The sequence below is a fragment of the Strix uralensis genome, chromosome 4 (assembly GCF_047716275.1).
Source record: "Strix uralensis isolate ZFMK-TIS-50842 chromosome 4, bStrUra1, whole genome shotgun sequence".
In the NCBI taxonomy this organism is placed as follows: domain Eukaryota; kingdom Metazoa; phylum Chordata; class Aves; order Strigiformes; family Strigidae; genus Strix; species Strix uralensis.
Window position 1 is genome coordinate 129,595,352 of NC_133975.1, and position 27,893 is coordinate 129,623,244.

General features: G+C 49.0%; 1 protein-coding gene across 5 annotated transcripts in view; it reads left to right on the forward strand.

Annotated features, from left to right (window-relative positions):
- The first annotated feature begins 671 nt into the window (after window positions 1-671).
- Window positions 672-27,893, forward strand: part of FERMT2 (FERM domain containing kindlin 2) — a 52,065-nt gene continuing 24,843 nt past the window's right edge. For 4 of the 5 annotated variants that reach the window (XM_074869181.1, XM_074869182.1, XM_074869183.1 and 1 more), the window contains exons 1-3: window positions 672-688; window positions 1,415-1,583; window positions 20,083-20,316. In XM_074869181.1, coding sequence (XP_074725282.1) covers window positions 1,427-1,583; window positions 20,083-20,316 — 391 coding nt within the window. In that variant the 5' untranslated portion in view covers window positions 672-688; window positions 1,415-1,426. Of the gene's footprint in view, window positions 689-1,230; window positions 1,584-20,082; window positions 20,317-27,893 lie in introns of those variants that run through there. The other variant, XM_074869186.1, reaches the window with a different exon arrangement.

The window sequence follows — 27,893 nt, forward strand, 5'->3', positions numbered from 1 at the left end:
CGGGGAGGATTTGGTGGGGGAGGTCATCTGCTGTCTATCCTCCCACTGTTCGGGGCAGTTTTACCCAATTCCCCTCTGGCAGCATCAGCCACATTAGCCCAAATTGTCTGGTAAAACCTGGTTTAGTCTGCCCAGAGTGAGCTCAAGAAAGCTTTTATTAATGCATATGGGAAAACAGAGGAATAGCCCTTACAATTATCTCCATTATAACAGCAAAAGCACAAAGGTGTCAAGACTTTATCATCACCATTAAGAGGTTCTCGTCGCCTTCACGACGGCAAAGCTCGTGGGAACAGCGCTCGCGGGCAAAACTCGGGCTGGCAGAGCCATCCCTGAGGCTGCTGGGGAGGGCACGGCTTTGTCAGGACGTGGCTCCCCATCACCCAGCACCGTGCGGGACACATCCTGCCCACTGCCACCGACCACCACGCTGGACCTCAAAACGCAGCTCCTTCCGCGTGACGGTTTCTCAGGAAGCCCGGTTGCCTTGGCGGGATGTATGTATCATTGGGTGGAGAGCTACAGGAAGCGGATAATAATTTTTTTTTCTCCATTTGTGCCGGTTCAGACTCTAATATTTAAAGACAGTTCCTATTTCCTAGATTCACAGATGGTGAGGATGGAGGGAACCAGTACATCGCCCGGCCTCAGCGCGGGCACGGCGCGGGCCACGGACTGCGATGCTAAGGTAAGCAGTTTGCCCGACGAGAAATATTTTGCTTATGAATGAGGGGGCTTTTAAAAAAACACCCTAAAGGCAGCAGAGGGGGCGAGGTTGCTGCGAAAAGGCGCCCGAGGCATCCACGCGTGTTCGGGACACGCAGCGCCCACCGGCCTTCTCATGAGCTCGCCCCGGGACCACCGCGCAGGGCTGGGGCGGGGGGCGGGGGGGGGCGCGGTTCCACCGCCTGTCTCCGCGCTGCCTCCGCCGGCGGCCGGGCCGAGCCGAGTTTAGCCGAGCCGAGCTTAGCCGGGCCGGGCCGGGCCGCCCCCCGGCGAGTCCCGGATGTTGGAGCGGCCCCGTTTGCTCCGTCCTTCGCTTCCATAAAAGGCCAAGGGGCCCGGCGGCGCGGGGCGCGTTTTTCCTTTAATTATTATCCCCCTCCTCCTCCTCCTCCTCCTCCTCCTCCTCCTCCTCCTCCTCCTCCTCCTCCTCCTCCTCCTCCTCCTCCTCCTCCCCCCTCTCCTCCCTCCTCCTCCTCCTCCTCCCCGCCCGCCCCTTCTCCTCCCGCGGCGGCCCCGCAGGCAGCGGCTGGGGGGCGGCGGGGCAGCGCTGCACCCCCCGATCCCGCCCCACCGCGCCCCCCCATCCCTCCCACCCACTGCCCCCCCCGGGCGCGGAGGCGGGCCGTGCCGGGCCGAGCCCAGCCGAGCCGAGCCTTGGGCGGGCGGTGAGGCGCGGCTGGCGGCGCAGGAGGCCGGGGCCATGGCGCTGGACGGGATCCGCATGCCGGACGGCTGCTACGCCGATGGGACGTGGGAGCTGAGCGTCCATGTCACCGACCTGGGCCGCGACGTCACCCTGAGGGTCACCGGCGAGATCCACATCGGCGGCGTCATGCTGCGCCTCGTCGAGAAGCTCGGTGAGTGCCTCCCCCCCGCCCCCGGCACCCCCCGGACAGCCCAGCGCCCTGCCACGGTACTGGGCTTCAGCATCCTGCCCCAGCACCCTGCCCTGATACTGTGCTTGAGCTCCCAGCACCCTGTCCCAGTACTGTGCTTGAGCTTCCAGCACCCTGTCCCAGTGCTGTGCTTGAGCTCCCAGCACCCTGCCCCAGCTCCCAGCACCCTGCCCCAGCTCCCAGCACCCTGCCCCAGTGCTGTGCTTGAGCTCCCAGCACCCTGCCCCAGTACTGTGCTTGAGCACCCAGCACCCTGCCCCAGTACTGTGCTTGAGCACCCAGCACCCTGCCCCAGCACCCTGCCCTGATACTGTGCTTGAGCTCCCAGCACCTTGCCCCAGCTCCCAGCACTGTGCTCCAGGACCCAGCATCCTGCTCCAGTACAGTGTTTGAGCACCCTGCACCCAGCACCCTGCCCCAGTGCTGTGCTCCAGCTCCCAGCACCCTGCCCCAGCATCCTACCCCAGGACTGTGCTTCAGCACCCAGCACCCTGCTCTAGCTCTCTGCTTCACACCCTGCCTGTCCTAGCACCCTGCCCTGACACCCAGCACCCTGCCTCAGCACCCCCATCCCAGCACCCTGCCACCCTGGGTCCCAGCACCCCGTCCTAGCACCCCATCCCGCCCCGAGCTGCCCCTCTCCCCCTTCCAGGCTTCACCCCGAAGCCCCCGCTCCCACCCAGCACCCTGTGACCAAAACCAGCCAAACTTTTACACCCCAGGGCCGGTGGCGGGGCCTCAACCCCCATCCGCCGGCTGCTTTGTGCGCAGGATTTTTACACGGAGTTGGGAAACATCTTCATTTATGGGGTGGCGGGGGGATTTTCATGGGTGCTCTCCAGTTTACAGCAAAAATTGTGAAGTTGTAGCTGGCTCTGTGCTGCTTTGGGTGAGGAAAGCGCCTCTGAGGGGTCTTTGCGAGGATGGGGTGATTAACGGGGTGGCGTGGGCGAGGTGGGGCTTGGGCTTGGGACCGGGGACACCGCGGTGTCCGGTGGCTTTGGGTGGGCACCTGGACAAAGAGCCCGTTTGTCTGGGACGCGTGGGAACGCGCGGCCGAAGCCGCCAGGACGGCTTCGTGGTGGAGGAGCCAGCTTGGGCGCGCTCCCCGCCGAAAACGAGCGCCCCAACCCGCCGGCCGCGGGGAGCTCTGCCCTGCCAAACCTCCCCCTTGTCTTTTTATCAGCTTTTTATGGCTCGGGTGTATTTACTCAACGGTATAGTCCAGGCTGATGGCTGTAATTGCTCAAATAAAATATTAATTGCGAGGTCCCCGCGCGTGCCTGCGGCTGTGGGAGTAGCGGAGCTGTCAGCTGCAGGTCCCGGCTCAGCGCAAAGCCTTCGTGCGGCTTTAAAAATACCATCTTCCACCATGCTTAGGTTTTGATTTATTAATTATCTGAAGTTAAAGGAAGGAAGAGACGGATATAAATATGCTTGTTTCGAAAGGAAGCAAGCGCTCGCATCAAAGGGTCTCGTGCTGGAGATAGCCTTGACTCTCCAAAAACTTGATTTTTTTTTTTTTGTTATTTTTATGCTGGAGCTGCAGAAAGACTTGCTGAAGTTGAGCACTCAGTGGCTAGGGAAAAAAAAAAACCTAGCAGCTTTCTAGAGACGATAAAAAACCATCCCGTTGATCACGAATGAATAAGCGATGCTCCCCTCAGTTTCGAGCTGGGAGTCAGGGCTGAAAAAGAGCCGTGGGCCAACTCGTGTGCCGAAAGCCGGGCGCGTGCACGGGGCTGAGTCCAGCGAGGACCTAAATTAGCGCCTGACGTAATGCATCCCCCCCCCCAAAATGTGTTTGCCTGGATCCTCTCCGCTTGTTAAATTAGGGATTGTATTAGAGGGAAGGAATGCAGCGGCCGCAGCGCCGGCCCCGGCGGGGGGAGCGGGGATGGTGCTCCCCTGGGGGGCTCAGCCCCAATGCCCCCCTCCCTGGGACGGTCAAGACCTGCGGATATCTCCGGCTGTTGCCTTCCCTTTCCCCTTGGCTTTTGTCGACGAGCCAAGCTATACGTATTTGGTTCCTTTTAATCTTCCTGCGTGTCAGCTCTTCCAGCCCTCTCATTATTTTTATGGCTCTTCTTTGAGCTCCTGCCAGTTGATCAGGGTCGGGTTTAGCAGAGCGGGGTGGGACAGGACTCACTCCTCACCCTCTTGTGCCTCCTCAATGCCCTCCTTCATCCAGCCTCTGCCACCGCTTTGTCCCCAGATACATTAACTTTGCAATTTTTCCACATTGAAACCCTTCCCCTGCATTTTTAACTTGTCCCTCCTTGTTGTTCCTCTGTCCCTGCCAGTGTTAAGTTTCCCTTTTTTAACACCTCCCAGCAATAAAAAAATAATTCATCTTTTGCAAAGCAAATTTTTGCTGAGAGTTTTAAGGAAATTTCTTAAAAATAAAGTTTCCTTGCAGGTCTGGGGTTCCATATGGGCTGTTCCGCTTGCGCATCGTGGTGGGGGGAAGGAAGGGGGGGCTGTGCCTTGGGCAGGGGTTTGCTGGCTCCATTCTTTGGGACAAACCTCCTGTAGGCTTCGTGCTGCTGGAGGGCAGGGAAAGCAGATTTCTGTGGCCTGGCTGGAGTTTCACTGAAGTTTAGGGCATCGCTGTGAATTTGCATCAGACTGGCTCTGCTCTACTTGTAGGATGCTGGTAGAAGCTCTTCAACCATTAGTGAGCTGGGAGAAAAAATGCCTTTCCCTCCTCCCAGCAGCAAGAATTGCTTGGAAAAGGGAAAATTTTAGATTTACATTAGTATTTCCTGGTGCTTGTAGGAGAAAACGATGGCTGTAAATAGCCCTTTGCCTTGGAGAGGGCTGGAGTGGACGGGGGACGTGTGTTGGGGTGCCCTGCTCAGAGCAGGCACGCAGGGACGTCTCTTCTCCCTAATTGCACGGCTGCAGGTACCAGTAAATCTTGTCGACTCAGTCCTTGCCTGCGCAGAGTGGCTGCGGTCAGACTATTTGGGAATAGGCAATTAAAATCTGTCACTAATACAGGCAGGGGTTGGAAGAAACCCAAGCAGCAGATAGGGATTCTGGTTACTCAAGTGAATTGCAATGACCTGTTTGCTCCCCTGTTATTTATCACCCTGCTGGATTAAGCCACTTCGTTAATTGAGCCGTGCCGTGTGCTTGGCAGAGTCATCTCGGAAAAATAGGCAAAAAACCTGCTGAGGTTTTAAGAGCAGTGGTATTTAGTTGGTCCGTGCGGCTTGGGGTCTGTACTGGAAACTCCTGGTGCTTGCTCAGGGGTTTTTAGGAATTTTGCCACTATTGACTGACGAACAAAAAAAAAAAGAGGCTTAAAATCGCTGGGAGCAGAGGAAGGAAGGAAGTGAACACAGGTTATTGTTGTTGTCAACTTCAGGCTGTTTTAAACACATGCAAGAGAAAAACCCTGCTTTTTTGAAATGCGCTTGGGAGGAGCTTTGTGGGATATAGGTTAAGCACAGGATCGCGTTTGGGGGATGCTCTGTTTGGTAGTGGGAATAAAAGAATAGCTGACAGAAACAGGGAAGGGGGACAAATGGTGGCTGGCAGAGGAATGGCTTGAGACAGATGACCTAAATGTGCACTGAGCAGATTCAGAAAGCCCGTGGATAGAAGTTTTACAATGGAAATGCAGATTTCTCTCTAGGTTTCTTTTATGGACAGAATGTGTGGCAGCCGGCTCCAGCTGCGGGGGTTCACTGGGAACACTGGGGGAGGACTGAGCACCTTTAGGGGTTTGTGCCTGGAGAAAATAGATAAGTGAATGAAAAAAACACTCTGCTGGGTTTGGAATTACGATAGTTCTTCTGGATCCTTTCTGGGATAAATGTCAAAGCAAGCCCCCTGCCCTCAATAGACAGCGGCTGATAACAGCAGACAGTGATGACATCTTCTGAGGCCTTGGGGTTTTTTTGTGAATCACGTCTTCGATAAGAGTTTGGGCAGCTGGTTTAAACTCCATTGTTCCCGTTGGCAGATCCTCCGCTATCTCTTTTCCATCACTTGGGAGAGGTGGGATGTCACCTGAGGACTGACACAGGAGTTGTCACATGCAGAGTGTTTTGGTTTAGGTGACATAGCACATCGTAGCACATCAAACTCTTTCTTTTGCTGGTTTTAGCCTGCAAATGTGTCTGGGATTCACCTGAGGGGTTCTGTTCACCATGGAATGGACTCTGCCCATGTTATCTTGCTGGTGACTTCAGCTGTACTCTTTGCAAGATTGATTGAAAATATTAGTGTTTTCCCTGTAAGGTCCCTTTTTCTTAATGGACCCCTTAAAGGGTTATGAATAAAACACCAGGAAAGTGCAGCATCATTGATTTCCCCAGGTTTGTGTTTGAGGTTTTGCAGTGCTTATAAATGCTCTGAGCCATCAAGAGACTTGCTGGGGAAATTCTTTGCATTGAAACTGGAATGAACTCTTTAGAACAGCTTAAGGCTGTGTAAGAGAAATGCAGAGTCCTTGCCCCAGCCCATTTCTATTGCAAACACAAGGCAGGATGAGTCTGCAGTGCTGTCTTGCAGGTGACTTGCTCCTTTTGCTTTGGAATTCTCCAAGGAGACTCGGGTAGGGGCTCTGTAGGTGACCACGTGCACTTTTGCTGTTAGAGGAGGCAAGAAAAGTGGTTGGAGGCTAAAGAGAAATAAAGGAAGGGTTTTTACTGTAGCCACACTTTCCAAAAATACGTATCTGAGCATCAGTGCTTGGTGCCTGGAGTATGGTCAGGGCATTTTTCCGGTCCATGCTGCCAGGATGACAGCTGAGCATCTTCATTTGCAAGATCTGCAGATACTCATCTGGCCGTCAGTTGTTGGTCGAGAAGAGAAGGATGTTTTGCTTCAAAATCACTCTGCAGTATTGCTTTTCAAGTACGTGGCATTCACGAGAGACCACGAGTGCCATTTAGTACTCCGGGAGGCTTGCGAGAAGCGGGGTGGCGGGTGCTTGTCTCAAATAACATGATAAATGGTGGTGGTGTTTGGTGCTGAGGGCAGCTCGGGCAGGCGGAACTCCTCCGACACTCCGCACTGACCCCGCTCCAGATTTCCCCAGGAAACCTCATCTCAGGCTTTTTAACAGCAAAATTTGCACGGCCGGAGGGAGGTGGGATGGTGAGCACAGAGACTGGGGGGATCTGGCATGCTGCCGAGCACAGAAGTCCTCCTGCTCCAGGAATGAGCAGGGTTTTGGGCCGTTTTGAGGTGAAAGTGGTACCCTGGAGGCTGCTGGATGCTGCCCAGCAGAGATGCTCCAGGCGCAGATGCTCCTGCTTCAGCGGCATCTTCAAGGAGAGCACCAGAGCTGCCAAACCACCCTGCACTGACATATTGCCACTTGATTAATATCTTTGCTAGTGACCTGTGCTGAATCCTCATCCTCCGAATAACACATTTTTAATGACATTTAAGTGAGAATTTGCAAGTGCCTTATTAACACAGACACTTCCCAGCCACGCACATTGATCTGTGCAGGGCTGGCTCTTTACTTTACATCCAACTCTTGACTCCAGGAAGCTTCCACGTAGGCCCACACCGAATTACAGGATCATGGCTCGAATAATGTCCTCTTTGTTAGCCTAAGTGGAATATTCAGCTGAACTGCCAATGACCAGAGGAATTTGGGGCGGGGGTAGGTAAAAGCCGTACGCAGGCAGCTCCAAGCTGCGGTCACAGCAATTAATATTTCTATCCAGAGTGGTGATGACTCTTCGGAAGCCAAAAAAAAAAAAAAAGTTTTTAAATTTTATTTTTATTTAATTTTTTTTTTTTAATTCTTTCCCTACAATCCATCTGCTTTGGCTCAGAAGAGCCTGGCCGATGACACAGATCCCGGTCGGAGGGGGAAGAGAGCGGGGCGGGAGGCGGCGGCGGCGTTCCCGCGAATACCAGAGCCTGGGTTTGTCGTACCACAGACAGGAAATTGTTGGGTTTGCTGCTCCCACCCAGCCCAAATCAGTAGTTTCCTCTTCCAGCTCCCTCAGGTTTCGATTTGACGTAAGACGCGCGGGGAAGCCGGTGTGAGGAGCTGCACTTGCCACACTTACATCACTCCGAGGGAGCTAAAATGTTAGAAATCATCATGTTCATGCACTTTCCTTTTTCTCTTTTCTTTCTTTTTTCCCCCATAGCAATCCTTTCCCTCACTCTCCTCCATCAGGGCCTGCATTTCACTCAGGCATCTGGCTGAATCTCTCTCAACCGTATAAAAACCCAAACAAATTGTATTCAAAATTTCTATATAAAAAGACAAATGCCTCTGGGTGCCCCTGGCAGGGATTTCTGAACCCCCTTTCTGTGCCGTGATGTGTGTGATGGTTGAATTTATAGCAGGCACCATCCTCCTCTGTGTACCATCATAAAATCATGCCCCCACCTCTGATTTTTGATAAGAAATGGTGTTTGGGAGTTGTCCATCTGCAGTGTGCAGACCACTGTGGGTTTATGAGCACCTTCTTGCAACTCCACTATGGGACATTATAAAAAGCAAACCAGGAACCTGGATTTTAACCCTGGCTCTCTGGTTGTGGAGAGGAAAAAAAAAAAAAAAAAAGGATTGTGGATAACTGCATGAAATTGTGGATGCAGAGAGTGTTTATCGAGTTGGGAAAGAGAAGAGGGAGTATTTGCACTGCAAACTTCAGTCATTTCAACATCACCGGTGACACAGCCACTGCAAGCTCCTATTTTGGGTGTTTGGGGGATTTTTTTTAGTGGTAGTTTTTCTTACAGACAAGGGGAAGGAAGGAGATTCACGGCACTCATGGAGCTCTCAACACACTGATTTCAGCCTGGCATCCAACCCTGGGCGTGCTTGGAGGAAAAAGTCTTGTAGTGTTAAAACGTCTTAAAGAAGATGCATTTATTCATTCTCATTCCGAAATGTGAATTAACCAATAGCCTAGAAAGGGGCAGAGAAACAAAACCGAGCAAAGCTTCTCAGCTGGTGGGATTCAGTTCTGAATGTTCTCGGTGGTTTTCAGGGTTTTTCAAGTGTTATAATTCGGAAAAGTACTGAGAGCCCCAAATGCCTGCTGGATGGAGAAATAATGAGTTTGAGCAGAGTTGCAGTAACTTAGTTTTCTTGTCCGGATTTGCTTTTTGCACATTGTTCTTGTTGTCCAGGCTGGAGCTTCCACCAAGTAGAACTGATGGGGCAGGGGAAGAAAAGTGGCCAGCAAATCAGAGGAAAGCTGTTTCACTTTCTTCTTTATTTTTGGAGAACTGTGGTCCTCAGCTTTTCTTGTGCTCGCCTGTTGTCCTGCGAGGTTGCAGCAGCTCTGGGTGCAGCTCGCAGTTGGTAGCCAGCTGGGTCAAATATGAATGGTCAGGAGCTGTGCTCATGGCATGTCCACGTGCCAGCGTTGGTCCCTCTCCTGCAGGCCAGGTGGGATCTTGGAGACCTCCAATTTTGAGTAAAAAGTGGCTGAATTTGGGTAACAGGTTGAGAACGGCGTTGGGAGGGGATGCGTGTAGACAAACAGGCACACCAGCAGTTGCATAAACCTTCCCCTTTATAATCTCAGATGGTTTTTAGCTTGCAAAACTAGACAGCAACCAAAAATTCATCTTGCCAGTTATTACATTTTAAATCTCTTACCAGCCGATTATGCATGTTTGTTTGGTGGTTGTTTTCTTTTTTTTTTTTTTTTTTTTCCCCTCCTCCCTGCAGGCATATGTACTTTTGGAAGGGTTAATTGCTGAAACTCCAAATTCAATTAGAAAGTCTGCATTTTATGCAATTGCCTGGAAGGAGCTATATCACTGTCTTGCTGAACTTCCCTTCCTTGCTGATAATACACAGAGCTTTGCTCAACATGACATCCAGCCTGAGGGCCATCTCGGGCAGAAATTGTGTTCTCCACCACCCCACATGTCCTGTTCTACGGCTTTTGTGCCTGAGCTTGGTTGTGTGATGGGTGAGGTGGACCCAAGCTCAAGGTTAGAGGTCTTGAAGCCCTTTAAAAGTGTGTTGTGTGCGTCAATGAGCTTGGGCTAACTGATGCAGAAATTCCCCAATATTGGACACTTTTAAGATTTGGCTGGACAGGGTGTTGGGCCATCTTGTCTAGACTGTGCTTTTGCCAGAAAAGTAGGACCAGATGATCCTTGAGGTCCCTCCCAACTTGGTATTCTATGGTTCTATGAAATAAGAAAACCGGTGTGGTTTCATCCCCTCCCCGTGGCGTGCAAAGGACCTGGGGCAGAGACCAGCTTCACCCCAAACCTTGCTTTGCCCCAGGAGCTCGTGGCTGGTGGCATGTGAAGCACTTTTGGCCGCTGTCACTGCCAGGGAGGGGTGAGACTCCTCTCCCTTATGCTCTACCCCAAGGGATACACTTTGGGTGAAACCTGGAAGGTTTGATGTCCCTCTCCTGTGGATCCAGCATCCCATCTGGTCTGCAGGAGGGAGACCAATGCTGGCTCACAGGTTGAGGCTGCCCGAGGCATGCTGACAGTTGCAAACCTCGCTTTACAGAGGGCTAAGCTTTTATCAGAGAATAACCGTCGTTAAGGCACGCTTGGGGAATTGCCTGGTGAGACTGAAGCTTCAGATGAGAGGTTGGGAATTCAGGTGGCCCCCTGGGTCCTCCTTTATCTGCGTCGTGCATCCGTCCTGCCAGACGTCCTCTGGCTCCGCTATCGGGTATGATGTCTTTTTGGCAGGGACCGGCTCCCTTATGCCTTGCACGTTCATTGGGATGAGTCAGGATTGCAGACTGCTGGCACCGTCACCCTGGGACACTTTTTCTTTTGGGTGAGGGAAGGGAAGTGTGATACTGGCTGGAGGGTGAGGGAGCGCCCGGGCTGGTAGTCAAGGCAGTTGAGTGCTCCCTGGAGAAGTGGTTTTTTCCTTCCTTCCTTCCTTCCTTCCTTCCTTCCTTCCTTCCTTCCTTCCTTCCTTCCTTCCTTCCTTCCTTCCTTCCTTCCTTCCTTCCTTCCTTCCTTCCTTCCTTCCTTCCTTCCTTCCTTCCTTCCTTCCTTCCTTCCTTCCTTCCTTCCTTCCTTCCTTCCTTCCCTCCTTCCTTCCCTCCTTCCCTCCCTCCTTCCCTCCCTCCTTCCCTCCTTCCTTCCCTCCTTCCCTCCCTCCTTCCCTCCCTCCTTCCCTCCCTCCTTCCCTCCTTCCTTCCCTCCTTCCCTCCTTCCCTCCTTCCCTCCTTCCCTCCTTCCCTCCTTCCCTCCTTCCCTCCTTCCCTCCTTCCCTCCTTCCCTCCTTCCCTCCTTCCCTCCTTCCCTCCTTCCCTCCTTCCTTCCTTCCCTCCTTCCTTCCTTCCCTCCTTCCTTCCCTCCTTCCCCTGCTGCTGTGTTTCTGTCCGATGCTTCCTATTTTGTGCTGGATGAATCACGGAAACCGAACTCCTTAATTGAGTTTTCTGCCATTTCTCGTGATTCCATGGGAGGCAGGGAGCAGCCGGTGAAAGCCTCCTCTGGAGGGGTGCTTGATGAGTGGGGGGAAACACCTGGCAAAACCAGGTTGTAAAGATCATCTTAAAAAAAGAAATTAATAAAAATAAGAATCCACCCTTGCTTTCCTTTTTTCCCTCCCGTAGAAAAATGAGCAAGCCAAATTGCTCTGGGGTGCTGGTGCAAGGATTTAAAGCAAGTCTGCATGGTGCTTGCAAAGACCTTCCCCAGCCCATCGGTGTTTGTTAGCGTGGGGGTGTTGGGGAGCTGAGGTGGCCCCGGCTTTCGGCTCCTCCGGAGAGTTTCCTGATGTTTCCGCTGGGTTCAGCGTCACTGCAAAGCTGCTCTCGCCCTGCTCAGGGGTTTAAGCAGGGTTGGGTATGGCTGTGCTTTGCAGGTGAGCAGCTCAGAGAAACCCGTAAACCTCCCACTGCAATAGATGCTGAGAAATAAAATAGATTTTATTATATGTGTGTATATATAATAAATTTATGCATAAAACTGTAATAAAAGTATGTATGTACCTCTAGGGCAAACACCATATGCTTGGTTCACAGCTTGTGGTACAGATTGCCTGTGCCTTTTGCGTTTGTTGGGTAGCATCAGAGGTATAAAGCAAATTTAAAGGGGGTTTGCTGCTCTTTCCGCAGGTGAGTGGCATCAGTTCAGGGCAAAGGTGCTTCCAGTGTGGCCGGCACAAGATAAATAATTTTAGTCCGAGGAGGAGGAGGTGCTTGTGTTTCAGTATTAGCAGCGCAAGTGGTAGATACTGCTGTGGCATCTTAATGAATTAAATTTCCAAGTGCTGGTTGAGTAATCCTATTAACACTGAAAAGAGCTTCCTTCCTAGAGTTTACTTTAGAAAAAAAGTAACTTTGAGGCTTGTCGGGATTTGCTCTTCTCCCTGAAGCCTGCGTGCAGACCTGGCTCCGGCAGAGAGGCTTGAAAGGTTTTTGTCCCGTGGCTCGAGCGTGGAGGAGCAAAGCCCTGCGCTGTCAGGAGCAGCGTTTCAGGGGGCATTTGGGTTCAATGTGCCAGCCTAGTGCTTTTGCGAAGATGCTCATTGATGGTGTGGGCTTGTAAAATGTCCCTGCTCCGCACCTGGATTATAAAACAAACCCAGTGGTTTAGAAACCAAGCATAAAATTTCACGGGGGTGCCTCATTGCTGGGCTTTGTCACCTCTTCAGCACTTCACTTACCATCCCAGCCCTGTCAGGATGTAGGCTTAGCCTTGAAAACCTCACTTATAAACCAAATAAAAGGACACTTTTTTTTTTCCAGCAGTGCAGCAGCACGTTCCCTCATTAGCAAAAGATGCTCTGTAATTTTTCTGAGCAAGGATGCATTGAACATCTGCATTCAGCGTTGCGTCCCTGTGTGCTCAGTGTCCTCCATGGGTGATTTTTTTTTTTTTCCCCCTCCTCCTTTTTTTCATTGCTCTTGCATAGCTCTCTGCAGCTACACGGCGTGCTGTGAAGTCAGGATTTCACAGTGGTGAGCCGTGCGTGTCCCCTGGCACGCCGGGACGAGAGGGAGGTCTCCTGCGCTCAGTTGCGCTCACAGGAATCACAGTGTTGGGAACAAGGCTACTTTTGTCCGTTTTTTTTTTTTTTTTTTAACAAGTCAAACTATTTTTTGTGAAAGAAATGTTCTTAAATTCCAGTACAGGTCCACCCTGTTTTAGGCACCTCTGTGGGTGGGATTAGATGTTGTCCTAAACATTTGTTCTCCTGAAGACACAGTAGGATAAAATAGTGGTGGTAGTTGCCCATAGTAGTAGATACAGAAGAATTTAAAGTACCACTTTGTATTTACCCATGGGTAAAAGCCCTTCTGCAGGTGGTTGCTGCAGAGTGGCTGCTGTACATACGTCAAATACATATGAGGCATGCAATTAAAACCCCCTATTAAGCCTCATTAGTACCAAGAGCATCAGATTGTCATGGTTACAGCTTTATTACAGCAGTGTGATAATAATTTCATAGGATATTTATCTCTGTGTTTCAAAGTATAATTTTTCAAGTGTCGTGACCAGAGGCCGGAAGGATTTTTGTTCCATTGTGAACTTTGCTCTACAATTAAATCCCCGTTGGGGGTGGAGGGGAGTCTACTCCAGTGCACACCATACCCCAAAAGACTCAAATCTGCACTAAAAAATGGATTCTGCCCCAAGACAGCGACCGTTTCACCCAGCAAAGCACGTCAGCGTTTCTGTTGGACTCAAGATAAATGAAAACAGCTCTGGTTTTAATTTTTTTTCCCATAATTGTCCTAGAAGGAGTGGCTTTGGCATGTTTAAAGGAATCTGGGTTTAAAGAGGTCAGTATGAGCAGTGAGGAGCTACGTCCCATCCCTCCCTGTAGGAAGCAATGTGTTCAGCTGTATAGGTATATGTGTGTGTGTGTGTGTATACCCATATATACACCTATAAAATATAAATACATAAACACACACATAGCTGTGGTTTATATATTTTTATTTTATATATAAATAAATATAAAAAATTATAAATAAGTATGTAAAAATACATATATTTTTAAAATCTGGCTTGGGGGTTTTTTTTGCCTTATTTCTCACAGTGATGATGTTAATCCAGTCAGCTTGCTGGCATTGTCGGTTCGCAGAGCGGCCTGGGCATGTTGATCTCATGAAATCCCCTTCCCTGCACCGACCGGGAGGACCTTTCAAAAGCAAGTGATGATCTTGCAGCCGTTCCCCAGCAAACCGTGTGGGACTGGATCTGGTCCACTGGGATGCAGAAGCCGATCCCTGCACCAGCGTGTGCAGGTGGGGGAAGGAAACGCAGCAGTATTTAATAGTCGTATCAGTAGTTTCGGAAAAGTAAATAATATTAATGACCATGAGAGCAGGCACTGGAGCAGGACCTTCAGCAGTGCTCTTGACTGTAAAACGCTTCTTTATTCTTGCCCTACCCCACTGCCTCTGTCCTGCTTTATGCACAGAATCATCCATTTTTTGGTACTTCTGGATGTTTTGGGAACGTCTGAAATATTCTCTGATTTTTTGAGTGATGTGAAGATACACCTTCAGACCTCATTGACACACACTGCTTGACAGTACGTGGAAAAGAAAAACTTACCAAAGCAACCACATGAGGTTATGTCCAGTGACTTTTGGTGGTTTGTTTTGGGTTTTTTTCCCCTCTTTTTTTTACTTGTAGTCTTAAATTGCTCTCCTTTCCAAGTTTTTAAATACTTCTGCCTTGCTTTCCGTGCACGGTGGCCATGTGGTGCATCCTGAGGGGACAGGAGGGCAGAGGCCGGGGTACATCCCCTCCCAGTGAGTTTACCCAGGACACAGGAGACACTCCCAGCTATTTATTGCTGGAGGTCTCTTTTCCTTTGAAGGAGTTTTTCTTCCCCACTGCCTTCCCAAGAAGGGTGTGTAACCAGCCAACACCCAACCTCTGGCTTGGAGAGCCCCTGGCCACTCCTTGGGGCTTGCGAGTGCTGGATTAATGCATTATCACCAGGTATTTGAGTTTAAAGGTACTTCAATCTCCCAACTGGCTCTCGAGCTGTCTGCTGCCTGCAGTTGGGGTTTCAAATGTGCTGTCCACATCTGTAATTTTTTCAATAAAATGTGTATTGCATATTAATTTAAAAAAAAAGACATGCAACCCACTGGTTGTTTTCTTCCATCCCTATAAAAACCCTTATGCAATCTCAGCCCATCTGCACCAAACTCATTGAAAAGCTGGGAAGTTGGGTTTTCTTTCTCAATAGATTACCAAGTACAAAAATCTCTTTTTGCAAGAGGAAATGCTTGGCTTGTGAGTTGTTTTCAGTCCTTGCACCATATCTTATATATAGCATTTTTATATATGTGTGTGTCTGTATAAACATGTGTGTGTGTATATATGACACATATATATGTGCGTATATATTTTATATATGCATATATTTTGTCTGTGTATATTGTATATACATACATTTTTATGTATGTGTATATATATGATGTGTGTATGTATGTTTATATGTATAATATATTTTTATATATATGTGGATCAGTTTGAGGTGTTGTGTGGGTAATGGAAAGGCATTTTGCTGCCTCAACTTCCCAACCGTGTCTAAACCAGAGCAGGAATAATCATTGTTAAAGGCACCCTGGTGCCCATCCACCACTGGGGAAGAGCCAGAACTGGGGAGGGCTGCTGTGCTAATTCTGCTCCTATGGAAAAACCACCAGTGGGATGGATGGGCTTTGGTTCTGCCGTGTTTTGTACTGGAGGAGGATGGTCATAGAATCACAGAATGGTTTGGGTTGAAAGGGACCTTAAAGATCATCTAGTCCCACCCCCCTGCCCCGGGCAGGGACACCTTCCACTAGCCCAGGTTGCCCAAAGCCCCGTCCAACCTGGCCTTGAACCCTTCCAGGGAGGGGGCAGCCACAGCTTCTCTGGGCAACCTGTGCCAGGGCCTCACCACCCTCACAGGGAAGAATTTCTTCCTTAGATCTCATCTAAATCTACCCTCTTCCAGTTTAAAACCGTGACCCCTTGTCCTATTCCCTGACCCCTTGTCCTATTCCCTCACCCCCTGATCAAGAGTCCCTCCCGAGCATCTTTGTGGCCTCCTCTGAACACTCTCCAAGAGGTCCTTCCATGGTCCTTCCATATTGCTTCCCCAGGAGGGCTGAAGACTTGAATCTGTTGCTCTAAAAGCCATCACTTTTAATTAAGAAATGAACTGAAACCTCTCTTTGGCTGCATCCGCTGCCCCTCCTAACATGAAGAGTATTGCAGGGAAACCAGCTTCAGCTGCAAATCTTTGTTTCCAAAAATCAAACAAAAAACCATGATGCAAACCAGCCAGGTTTGCAGAAGTTCCCTACGTACCTACCCAAGCTGATGCAGGAGCTTTTTCATAATCTACCTCCCATGTTAAGGTGATGGAGGTGTTCACAGGCTCTTTGTTGTCCTGTGGATTTAATGAGGGATGTGTGTGTGAAAGGGGATCTGGTGCTACCCTGCGGGAGCCTTTCCCAGAGGTGGAGACCACCACTGCTGGAGTTTCCTGCTCTCCAAATATCAGTCTAGTGGGATTTAACCGTGTGCTGGGGAGGGGGGGAAAATAAGAGGTTTATTTGATCATATCAGGGCTCTATTGTCCTGAACGGTGCACAGAAGGAGAACCCATCTGCAATAGGGGATATCCCGAAATAACAAGGCAAATACAGTGTTTATGTAACGCTGGAGACTTGTATACTATTGCTTGTAAGTCATAAGCTCGCACAGAAAGCCTGCCAAGTGACGGTCATGCTTCTGAAGAAGGGAGGTTCAATAGTTGCTGCAAAAGCAGAGCAGAAAAGGGACTTTTAAAATCCACGGATCGGCAGAGGGAGAGCGTTTGGAGCAGCCAGTTCCTGGGATAAATGGGATAAATGGGCCATCAGGCAGAGTGGATGAAGCTGCCTCAATCTTCTTTGCACTTCACCAAAATTCAGCCTTTTGCCTAAGTGGTAATTGTGTATGTGTGTATCTGTGCAATGGCAAGCCCAGAATTAAAATACACTTTGTATGCGTCTCAATTAAGACTTATTTTCTGCTGCTTGAATTCTAGATGTGAATTTTGTGGTGGGAATAAAAATCTGCAATTGTAATTATGCTGGACAAGCTGGTCTGATGTGACTGCAGCAAGTCACTGGCATGAATTGAAATCTAAGGATGTTTAAGGTTTAAAACACTTTATTGAGCAGCCCTTCACCTCTTCTCATAATGTTCCATCTTCGCAGAGGACTCTGCAGCTGTCTGGGTGATTTAAGATGCCTCTTGCATTTGCAGGACTGTCTGAACAGCTTTTCAAGGTGAACAGCAAGCTTTCTTTTTGGGTTTTGCTGTACAAAATGTCCTCAGCACCACCCATGCCGTGCCTCTGCCTCTTGGCACGGTTTTGGGAGGCAAATGCAAAACTAAGTTCTTCTTCCAAAAAAAAACCAAAATCACAGCCAGGTCCCCCAGCCCTCCCCAGCTCCCAGTAACAGAGGTTTCGGTTCAGGCTGCTTGGGGAGGTGGAGGAAGGGGGAGTGGTGATTATTTTTGATGCCGGGAAGGAAGCGTGGTGCTTCCCTTTCCCGTGGGTGCTGCTGCTGGGGTTGGGCTCCTGGAGCTCCTGGTCCCCAACCCATGCTCCAGCTGATGCTGACGGCTCCAGCCTCCACATCTCCGCAGCCTTCACCTGGCAGGTTCCTTGCCCTGAAGGGGAGCATCAGTGGCAATGATTTGCTCTGACCCTAGCAAATTCATGCAGCTCATTTCCAGGGATCCCTCTGCACTCTCCTTTGCCCAAGATGACCGTGGTGGGAGGATGCTTTTTCATTGCACTGGGGACACCTAAATCCTGGTGGCTCTGGCCTTCCTCTCCCCCCGCCGTGCCATAAGCAGGAATCAGCCTAATTTAAGCTAATATGGGTAGATTTTCCCATCCCACTGAACAAGCCTGTTTCTTCTTCTATTTGCTTTGATTGAGATGCTGATGAACACTTGCAGGCTCGCACCATTTCTGCTTCTTTGCGTGACAGCGTTGCCATAAGGCTGCTACACTTCGTGGCTGGCCATAGCAGCTCAGGGATGTGCAAGTAGCATTTAGCAACTCAGAGGAGCTTCTGGATCTACCAACACCTCCGCTGAGATTTGCAGCGTGGTTTTGGACCTGTAGTAACCTTTTGAATTCGAGGTCTGGGATCTCTAAAATGAGTTTGCAGCGCTCAGAGAGTTACCCAGTCTCTGATAAATACAAAACAGCCAGTCCTGCAACTGACAGTAGTAAATGGGGAAAGACTAAGCCGAAATAATAAGCCTTGTTGTAAAGCTGTAACCCCAGCAAATCAGTAACTCGTGAATTGGGACCCTGGTGAAGATTTATAAACCTTTGATCAGATTTAACCAGGCAGTTGGCATTCCCTGGCGTGCAAGGATTACTCCAAGCCCTGGGTCGCACCCGCTGCCTTGCAAAGCACCGAAGGTTTCTTGTCTTGTTAGTGTTAAACTCAACTCCGCAAGTCAGCTGCTAAACATTTGCCAAGCTCTTTTATATATAACTACCCCATGGGGCAGCCACAAACCTTTACCTTTTTGGCCATAGACAACATCTCACTGTTAATTCAAAGTGTTAATTACTCTCAGGCCAAAAGAGGATGCTGTGCATATTCGTGCCATGGCCTGAAAGGTTAATCTGCAGCATAAACCCAAATCCCATTCTGTTAGTGATTCAAAATACCTTTTTTTTTTCCTCCCCCCAGACTTTCAGTGCCAATTTGTTCAGCTTTCAGTAGGGCAGAAGTTGGACTTCATTACCAAAGTCCATTGTAATGATTTCTCAGATTTTTTTGAGAGTAGCCAAGACTTGTGCAAGCTTGCATGCTTTTCTATATTTGGTTTTGTTTAATTTGATTGTACAAAGCTGTTGAAAAGTCTGGCTGAACATTTCCACTTTCTGACTGCATGATTATGCCATTATACCAGGAGTTCAAAGAAGAAAAGCTTCTGCTGGCTTTTCTCAGTAACCCTGAGATTGAGATCCTGTTTTCAGATGGGGACAGAAGAAAGTTCGTTTGTTACACTGTTTTCATCTTGATTAAGTTCCAACGTGGCTTGTGGGGATAGTCTTCATGATGTCTGTCCTGGAGTGTGTTCTTGGTACCTTCAGCCTGTCTGGTGGAGTGTCTGCTGGGGCTTCACCCCCGGACTCTGCTGGGTTTACCCTTGGCTTTCTGGCTGGTGCCCAGCAATGCATGAGCATCGCTGCTGCAGGATGAAGGAGCTGTTGCAATAAACATCAGCTGGCAGTTTTAATTTGGGTTAAACTGATGTTTCACATTGGGAATCTGGGATCTGAGGAGGATCTGGAGCTGAAAACTGAATTATTTTATTACCGGTGCCTTAACCTGGAAAGTGCAGTGCTTTTAAGCTTCTTTTTTATTATGAAAATTAAAATAATCCTCATACAAAGTCCATAAACTCAAAACTTACTGGTCACTCTGTCATTTGCCATATCGAGCCCAGAAGTGTCCCTGTAACTTGTCCTGCAGCCTCTTCAGGTTCTCATGTGCTTGCCCAAATGACATCCTGCAGAAACATTTGGTTTTTCCTTTGAAGTGAGAGCTCTGACTGTTGCCATTGATGCTGACACACCCCCCGGTCAGTGTTTTTGGAGATGGAAGGTCTAGGCTAAGCAGAGCTTTGCAAAATGCAGCTGCCAGCGCCTGGATCCTTCCCTCTCACTCACCTTCCCTTTCTCCTGTGTTGGTGGGACTTTGCACTGTTAATGCTGGTTGGTGGTTGTTGGACTGGAAGACGCTCCACAGGAATGGCAGGGGGATGCAGGGAGAGCAAGGCAGGTGTTAACGAAAAATATCCCAGGTGTTAGGTGAAGTGTTGCACAGCGGCTGTCTTTTGGAGTTATCGCAGTGCTCTGGTTCCCCAAATGCTTCCCAGCTGGGATGTGACCTTCAAAAACCCCATGGTTACGTGCCTGCTTGTGGGTTTCACACTGTTGTTCCTTTGGGAAGTAACTTTTAGTTTCATTTGGGAATTTTCCAGTTTTGTTTGTAGAAACTGAAAGACCCGGAGAAGACATGTTGTTTCTATTTAATCCTTCTTGCAAACCTCCTTCTAGTTCTGCTTTCTGTGTGTGCCAGGGTGGCTGGACTCATCTTTGCGTAGAGCATGTGGTGGGGATGGGGAAACCCAAGAATTGATAGTTAACCTAAAGAGCTGTGCAAAAATCCCTTCTCCGGGAAGGTGTTGGGTCGTTCATGACCCCCTTGGCTTCACGCTTGGCATTGCTGCTGAGCTGAGTGATCCACGGACATGTTGTGTCTCATCTTTATTCCTCTTGAGTTCTTTCCTACTTTTATCTCCAAGGTGGCTTCTAGATGCTATTGAGTACAAGCAATTATTTGTATCTGAAAAGGGCTGCCAGCGTTTTTGGATCGATAGTCACTTCTCCGTGAAAGGCATTTAAACTTCTGCTTTTGTCTTTTGAAGGCTAATTCTGGTCCAACTTTTAACTGGTAAAACGGTTTCTCTCTTCAAGATGTCAAGAAAGACTGGTCGGATCACGCTCTGTGGTGGGAGAAGAAGAAAACTTGGCTCCTTAAAACGCACTGGACGTTGGACAAATACGGGATACAGGCTGATGCCAAGCTCCAGTTCACACCTCAGCATAAGCTGCTTCGCCTTCAGCTGCCCAACATGAAGTACGTCAAGGTGAAAGTCAACTTCTCGGACAGGGTCTTCAAGGCGGTTTCTGACATCTGCAAAACATTCAGTAAGTAGCGAGCGCTGAAAGCTGCCGGTGGGGAGGTTGTCGTTCGGTTTGGCTCCTGCCTCTCCTTCGGTGCACGTGCTCGTCTCATAAATTTACTAAACCACTGGTATTTTCCGGCTTCGAACACCCAACAGTCACTTGGGCATCAAACAGCCTGGATGTCTGCTCTTTATCCCTCGCAAATCTAGCCTTTTATGTGCAAATACTTAAATAATGGGACCAGTTGTACCAGAAATGTAAGAAGAAATACGTTTTCTGTGCTGACGTTTTCTGTGCTGAATTCTGTTTCATAGCAAGGCTGTTCTCGGGTTTGTCTTAGGCGAGGCGGTAGCAGCCCTGCTTTATGTTAAAGCTGCTGGTGTTGGGTTGTAATTTTTTTTCTGCAAATTTATGTGCTAGATGAAAAACAAACCCTGAAATAGGAAACCTGCCAACTCCGTGGGTTCTCTTCCAGTGGAAAATCATATTAGAGATTAAGTGATGATGCTTCACTGTAAAACTGTCTGGTGGAGGGAAGGAACTGAGTCTCCCTCTCTCCTCCCCAACTCCTTTTCACAATCCTTTCCCTTGTTGAGAAGAAGCCCCAGAAGAAAGGGTGGATCATTTCCTACCACGTACACAGGGCTTGTCCCAGGCTGCTGCTTTTGTGCATCACTTTTTTACCCATCTTCACTAATTTCTCATCCCAAAAGCTAGTGCTTTTTTCTCCCCCTCCCCAGAAAAAAAAAAACAGGAGATGGTAACTTCGCTCTGAGGAACTCAAATAAGTGCTCAGCGTGGGCTCCGTACCGGTGTCCTTCCCACTTGCTCCCCTCTGAAAGGAACCTGCAACCCGACCTCAGCCGTAGTAAATCTATTTCTGCTCTCAAAAAGCAGCTAGGGTTACTCTTGGCTGACCCAGTTATTTTGTGAGGCAGGAAGAGCTCAGCCGTACGTGCGGTGTTACAGCGTCGCCCCCGGCACATCTGTGGTTAGGTCGGTATATATAGCTGATTACGAATCTTTGCTATTTCTTGCCTGTTGTGTTTTTTTTTTTTTAATATAAATATTGGGCAATTTCTCCTTAAAATAGAAAAGGCTTAGCCAGCATTATTTCCCAGTCGATTTTGCTTCCCCCCCCGTCTCCCATTGCCATTTTTAATGTCATGCTAGACAGAGAGGTCACAGGCATCCGTTTGGTTGCTGATGAATCTTTCTAGCAGTGAGTCACATCAGGAAATTCTGATACAGTTAATCACGTAACAAGAGATCTTTCACTGACACTGCCGAGCACTCAGAACCTTACATGGGCCTGAAGCAGCTATTTGTTCCAACTCCAGGGCTCTCAGTGTATTTATGAACAAACCAGCAGAATAATGCTAATATTTAAAGATGTGGAAGGGGGAAAAGCTGCTCAGATAGCTGCAGCCCAGCTGTGGTAGGAGCTTGCTGCAGCAGGCGAGGGGGGACACATCTGCCGAGGGTGGTTCTTCTGACTTTCCTTCCGTGGCATCCAACATGCTGGAATAAATGTTCCTGATTTGGGGCAAAGCAGGATTTTCTCTGGAAACTTCACTCTCCTTTTAGTGACTCTTACCAGCCTGAGCTGTTTGAGAACGGACGGAAACTACGTGGCTGAATACAGCGATTAAACCTTATTTAGCCTTTGTGTTTTCTGGGAGCCAGATGTTCAGCAGAGCTACGGGGAAGATGGCCACATCGGCTCGAGGGAAGAGGGGATGGGGATGCAGGGGGGAGGCGGTGCTGGAGCTAGAGGTGCTGGGAAGCTCTTCCCTGGACCACAGAGGTATTTGGGACACCTATGTTATACAAAGGTGTATAGTAATATATGTAATATACAGGTGTATATTATACAGGTGTCAAAATACTACTATTCTTATATAGATATAAAACATAATATCTAATATAGCTTAACTTATATATGTTATATATAATATACAGGTATATGTTATAGATATTAAAAATATGTGTCCAAATACCACTTTTTAAAAATATGTATATATAAAAATATATATAAATATGTAAAAATATAGGTGTCCAAATACCACTTTTTAAATATATATATATAAAAATATATATAAATATGTAAAAATATAGGTGTCCAAATACCCCTTTTTAAAAATATATATATAAAAATATATATAAATATGTAAAAATATAGGTGTCCAAATACCTCTGTGGTCCAGGGAAGAGCTTCCCAGTGGCAAGACATAAATATAAGGTTTGGTGTTTGCCCCAAGGGGGTCTTGCTTCATATCTACATACAATCCAAAAGCTGCCTGGGGCAAACACCAAACCACTCCACACAAACCCCGCGCTGCCTGCCCGTTCTTCCTCTGCCTGTGACCTTGGTGCTGTGCCGTGGGTCAGGCATGTCCTCAAGCACCCGGTCCTGGAGCCAAGCACTGGCGATGGAGGCAGGAGCTAATCTCATCCGGGAGGTCACGCGCTTGCTGGGCAAGAGGGGCTGCTGCTTTCTGCCATGCAAAATCATCCCGGGGGTGTCCTGCTGCATTTGCACAGGACGTTTCGTTCCTGGAAGGCGCGGGGGATATCTGCCCACACCTCGGTGCCCGTCGCAGCTTGCCAAAAATTAGAGTGGCTGTAGGGTGGTGGGGTCATCCTGGCTTGAGGAGCTTGCATTTTCCTTTTTCTCCAACACAGCGCTCTCTTGGGGGTCTTGCAGAGCATCCTATAACACTTTCCTAACCCACCTGTTCCCCTCTTCCCCGCCCCTCCCCAGGTTAGTGTTTATGCTGCCTCATTTTTCTCCTTTCCCTGCCCTCCGCAGCATCTCTGCGCAGGTTGGCTGCAGAGAGCACTTGTAACCCCTGTTAATCATGCTGATTGTCTCCCCAAGGAAAACTCAGTAGATATTTCAAGGTAGAAGGGGAAAGAAGTAGCCCCTGCTCAAACAGCACAGCTCTTGTCTCTGCAGATCCCTTTATTTCTAAAGTTGGGGTCCAGTGTGACCTGGACTGATGTCCAGCTGGCAGAACTGGGCTTGTGGGTTGCTCATATTTTAGCTATAACTCTTTGCTGTCTTTGCCCCCGGAGCATTTAATTACACACTTCAGTAATTTTAGCATATGGCATGATTAATGAGTAATTTAAGTAATTCCTCATGTTGCCGGGACTCTGGCTGGTTGCATTTATAAAATCCTCTATACGCAAGCAGGAACACACTTGGGTGAATTATTTAGGGTTGCGCTTTTTCTTATATTCCCTTTAACTTGTACCCAGAGGTGTCACCGCTGCAGCGTGTGGTTGTTTTTTAAAGAAAAGTCTCTGTTCTTGTGCAGAGTGAGGTTATTGCAAAGGGCAGCTCTCGCCGCCGGCCGGGCTGCAGCTCCCGGAGGTGACTGTGGGAAGATGCTGGAGCCACTGGCACATCCCTCGCTTTCTTGGAGGTCGTGCGAAGCTGGAAAAAAACACAATCTCATTCCCAGTCGCTGGATTGCAGCCCCTCAATTCCCACAGCAACCGGTCGGGAGGGTTAACGGCACAGATTGACCCTGCCTGCAGTAGGATCAGGCAGGAGCAGGCAGGAGGAGAGGAGCGGGGCAGTGGATGGGATGGGCAGCCCTCACCCGAAGGGTGGCCTGGAAGCCTGCCCGGGAGCAGCTGCTGGCAGGCAGCTCTGGCCTGAAGGGCCAGCTTTGATCTGCAATTAAAAACCAGAGAAAGAGAAAGTAAAACTTCACTTTTTTTTTTTTTTTTCTTGGAGCAGCATGGGTTTGTGCTGCCTGCCTGACCGGCAGCGGGGCACGGAGGTTGGGATGGGGTGCTGCCTGCGTGCCCCCCTCCTCCCATCGTCCCACTGGGGAGATATTTCCACCCAACGGACAGCCCATCAAATACACAAATGCAATTTGATGATTTGATGGGGTTGCAATCAACACTTTATTGGCGTGGGTGGGAATATCCTCGTTGGAAAATGGGATTTGAGGAGATGGGAGATGTGGCTGCATTGTCAACCTCCTGCTAACCCATCATCCTATATAACAACGAGCAGAAAAATCCTCTTTTCCTCCACAATGGTTGCATTGCAAAGCTCCCGCTAACTCATCATCCGATGCGTGGAAAAATCCTCTTTTCCTGCACAATGACTTCATTTGATTCCAGGACAGCAGACGCCTTGCATCTGCTGATGGATGCCCTTAAGCTGCTTTCTTGCAGCATCCTGCGTCTCCTCCTGCTGCCTGTATTTTTTTTCCATGTGTCCTGGGACCAGTAAGGGATTCCAGGCAGGATCCACTGCTGCTGTGTGGGCACGTGGGAGAGGAAAAACAAACAGCGAGATGCAAGCGTGAAGGTTTTTTCCCATGCCTTGGCGTTTCCTGCCCCAGCGATGCTGCTTCTCATGGGGAAACAGCGCGTGTTGCAGAGCCGCAGGGCGAGGGGAGATGCTGTGATGGCATAAAAGCTTGCATCCTTCTCCTCTTCCTCTGGATGTGAAGATTTGGGAGCTACTCTGTCCTCCAGCCTGAGCAGAGGAGCGGGGATCATTCCAGTTGATGCTGGTGGGAGCTGGAAGCACCGGGAGGAGGACGTGGTGCCCGAGCTGGGAGGAGGCAGCTCTAGGAGGAAGCACTCCAAAATTCATGACTACTCCCTCCCTTACCCACCCCGAGTCTGTGCAAGATGAAGAAATTCCCTTCAGGTCTTTTTTTTTTTTTTTCCCCAGAGGCTGGTAGGGCATCACACCCAGCTCCTGCCTCATAATCCTCAAAAGAGCTTCATGTGAATTAATCACCTGTTTTGGAAAACAAAGTCTGCGGAGCATCCTGTGTTGAGCAGTGACAGTTTCCGTGCCCACATCCCATCTCACTCTGCTCCCCAGCTCCCCGGGAGCGAGGGATGCTGGCAAGTTGGGACCCCTCTTGCATAGGGTAAGGGTGGTCCCATCCCGGGGAGCTTGTGGGGCCGGAGAAGGAGGGATGGGCTGCAGAAAATCCTGCGAAGGTGATGGGCTGCTTCCCCTCACCTCTCCCTGCCCCGAAATAAGGAGGTGCCCGCAGCTGTGTGACGGGAAGGCGATAGCCAGTCTTCCTTGCTTCAGCCTCCAGCCACCCAACGCAACCTGAGACGAGGTGATGGTGGCATTTGGGAGCGGCGTGATGCAAGCCCAGCCCCAGCAAGGCGACACCATCCAGCAGTCTAGACGCTGAATATGACCCTACCTTTTTTTTTTTTTTCCCTTTATAAATGGTCTCCACTCCAGTACAGAATGTCCTCTGACTTCTGAAGTATTTGTAATATTTCCACGCCCTCTGTTGCCAAAAAAACTTCTATAAAAAGCCGCTTTTTTTTTTTTTTTCCCAAAACTGAAACCCTTTGGTACTGCGAGATGCGCAGCGTTCCCTGGGCTCTGCCCGTGCCCGTCAGCACGCAGAGCCACAGCCCCGGCGCGGTGGCTTTCTAGGAGGCAAAGCTGTCTGGAATTACTCCTCACCGTTGCAAACTCCCACTGAAAACCTCTTTAAACTTTTTTTTTCTTCCTTCACACCCCTCTGGAAAACAAAGTAGCATTTTTCCCAAAATAGGGGGCCTGAAACAAAGTCCTGGTAGACGCATGTGAGCATCTTGGGTGGGGATTTGGGAGGCAACACCAGCATCTTGTGATACTGTGTCCAGATGCTCAGTAGCACCGTGAAGATGCTTGGAGACAGCGTTCGTGTACCAGCACGGAGACAGACCCGGTGAAATACCGAGGAAGGGTTTGCTGCCTTTTGCTGCCACAAGCAAAGAGGTTTGGCAGTAGCGCAGCTATTTCTAAATATGTCTAGGGGATGGGTGTGGAAGGAAATCTTACCATTTAGAGAGTCGGCCAAATTGCAATGTACTCAGCTTTTTAAATTGTGAGGCCCAAGTGTACCGCTGCCAACTTCTTCATTTTGCTATTTTCCTCTTTTATTGCTTGCCTATATTCAGCTGCAGCTGTTGCGTAGATCCAGATGAACACCAGAAACTGGTGTAAGGGAAATAACAAGATTTAATTGCAAAGCGACTGAAATGGAAAAAATATTCCCCTTTCTTTCCCCTCCCCACCCCGGTCCCTGTTCTGCCTGTCGAGTAGCATCAGGTTGTATGTCACCATGTGAGTCAGTGAATTTTTTCATCCTTACTCTGCTGTTGACAGAGACCCTTTAAATAGACTTTCATCCTGAAGACATTAGGAGATGCTGGCAAAGCTGATGCTGCCGCCTTCCTTAAGATTATTCTGATTGCTCTTTATGGTCCAATGCAGAGGGTGTAAGTGGATTTTTTCTCTTGTTTGTGGCGCTTAATTTAATTGAGTTTAATTTGACTTTAGCTGCAGTTCAGATACTTCAGGGGCAAAGCTCAAAGTGCTGTCTGTGCTCTGAGTGGCATCCGGATAGCTGGAGTCTGGGGATTTCGTCCCACTTGTGGAAAAAAACATCCAGACACTCAGTCTTTGTTAACTCTGTCTCTCCAACGGTGCTTTTTATCAGCCTTGCAATAACTCTTGGCTCCATCACCGCTGGCTGCCTCCTCCTCCTCCTCCTCCTGGGTCCCTCCTGGCCAACGGTGCCTGATTTCAGCTCTGGGTACCACTCACGCAGACAGCATTTGCGAGCAGCAGTCACGCCGCTGCAAAGCCCACTGACCACATTTTTCAGGTGGTTTTGCAGATGGCCACTGTGGTGGCAAGTCAGTAAGTCAACAGGCACTTGGGTTTTCCATGCTGAATTTGGGAAGGCTCTGGCAAAGCCCCTGCCAGGGTCAGCTGCAGTTTGGTCTGTACCTGTGACACTCGTTGGGCATCTCAGGAGGCTTTGCAGGATGTCCTGACATAGCTGCATGGCCCGGGGCAGCAAGTGGAGAATTTGGCTTTTGCCCAAGTAAATATTTAAGCACCCAGGCAGCTGAAGAACCCATAATAAAATGTTCTGAATGTAGGCGGGTGTAGAAACCTAGTAAACTGTGCTAAGGGGGTAAGGACCTGCTCCACCATCAGATACTGCCCAGCGTCCGGTACAACCACGGTCTTATCTCCAAGCCCTTCAAAGTTATATAAGTCTTTTTTTTTTTTTTTTGCCTTTGGTCTGTTTTGCAAAACTTTTATCTCGAGTGAATTTATGTTGAAGATAAGTTGGTTACTTTATTCTGTAAACTCAGGAATTCTGTAAATTCAGGAAGCACGATCCATAGAATTCACTCATTCCAAAGAAAAATAAGAAAAATACTTTTTTTTTTTTTTTTTAAAGTCTGAAATGGGGTTTGAGGTCTCATTTTTCTTAAGAATCGTCATGGCGATATGCAAAGGCTGTAATTTTTATGAGTCATTGCTTCGAGACAGTGGTGATCCAGTGCAGAGATAGCCCACTTCAAAACACATTTCCTGATGGAGGATAACTGGATCAGGATTAAAGAGAGGATTTCCCCTAAACGCTGTCTGTGCTACAAGTAAAATTATGGAGTTTTTATGGTTCAAGAGCTAACCAGGCAAACCAGCCCTGTGGCCTTTTAAGTGAGCCAGAAATCGGGTGGAAAAGTGGATGCTGAGAGAGCTGCTTTGGAGCATTCATTTTCCTTATATATCAAAACTGAAT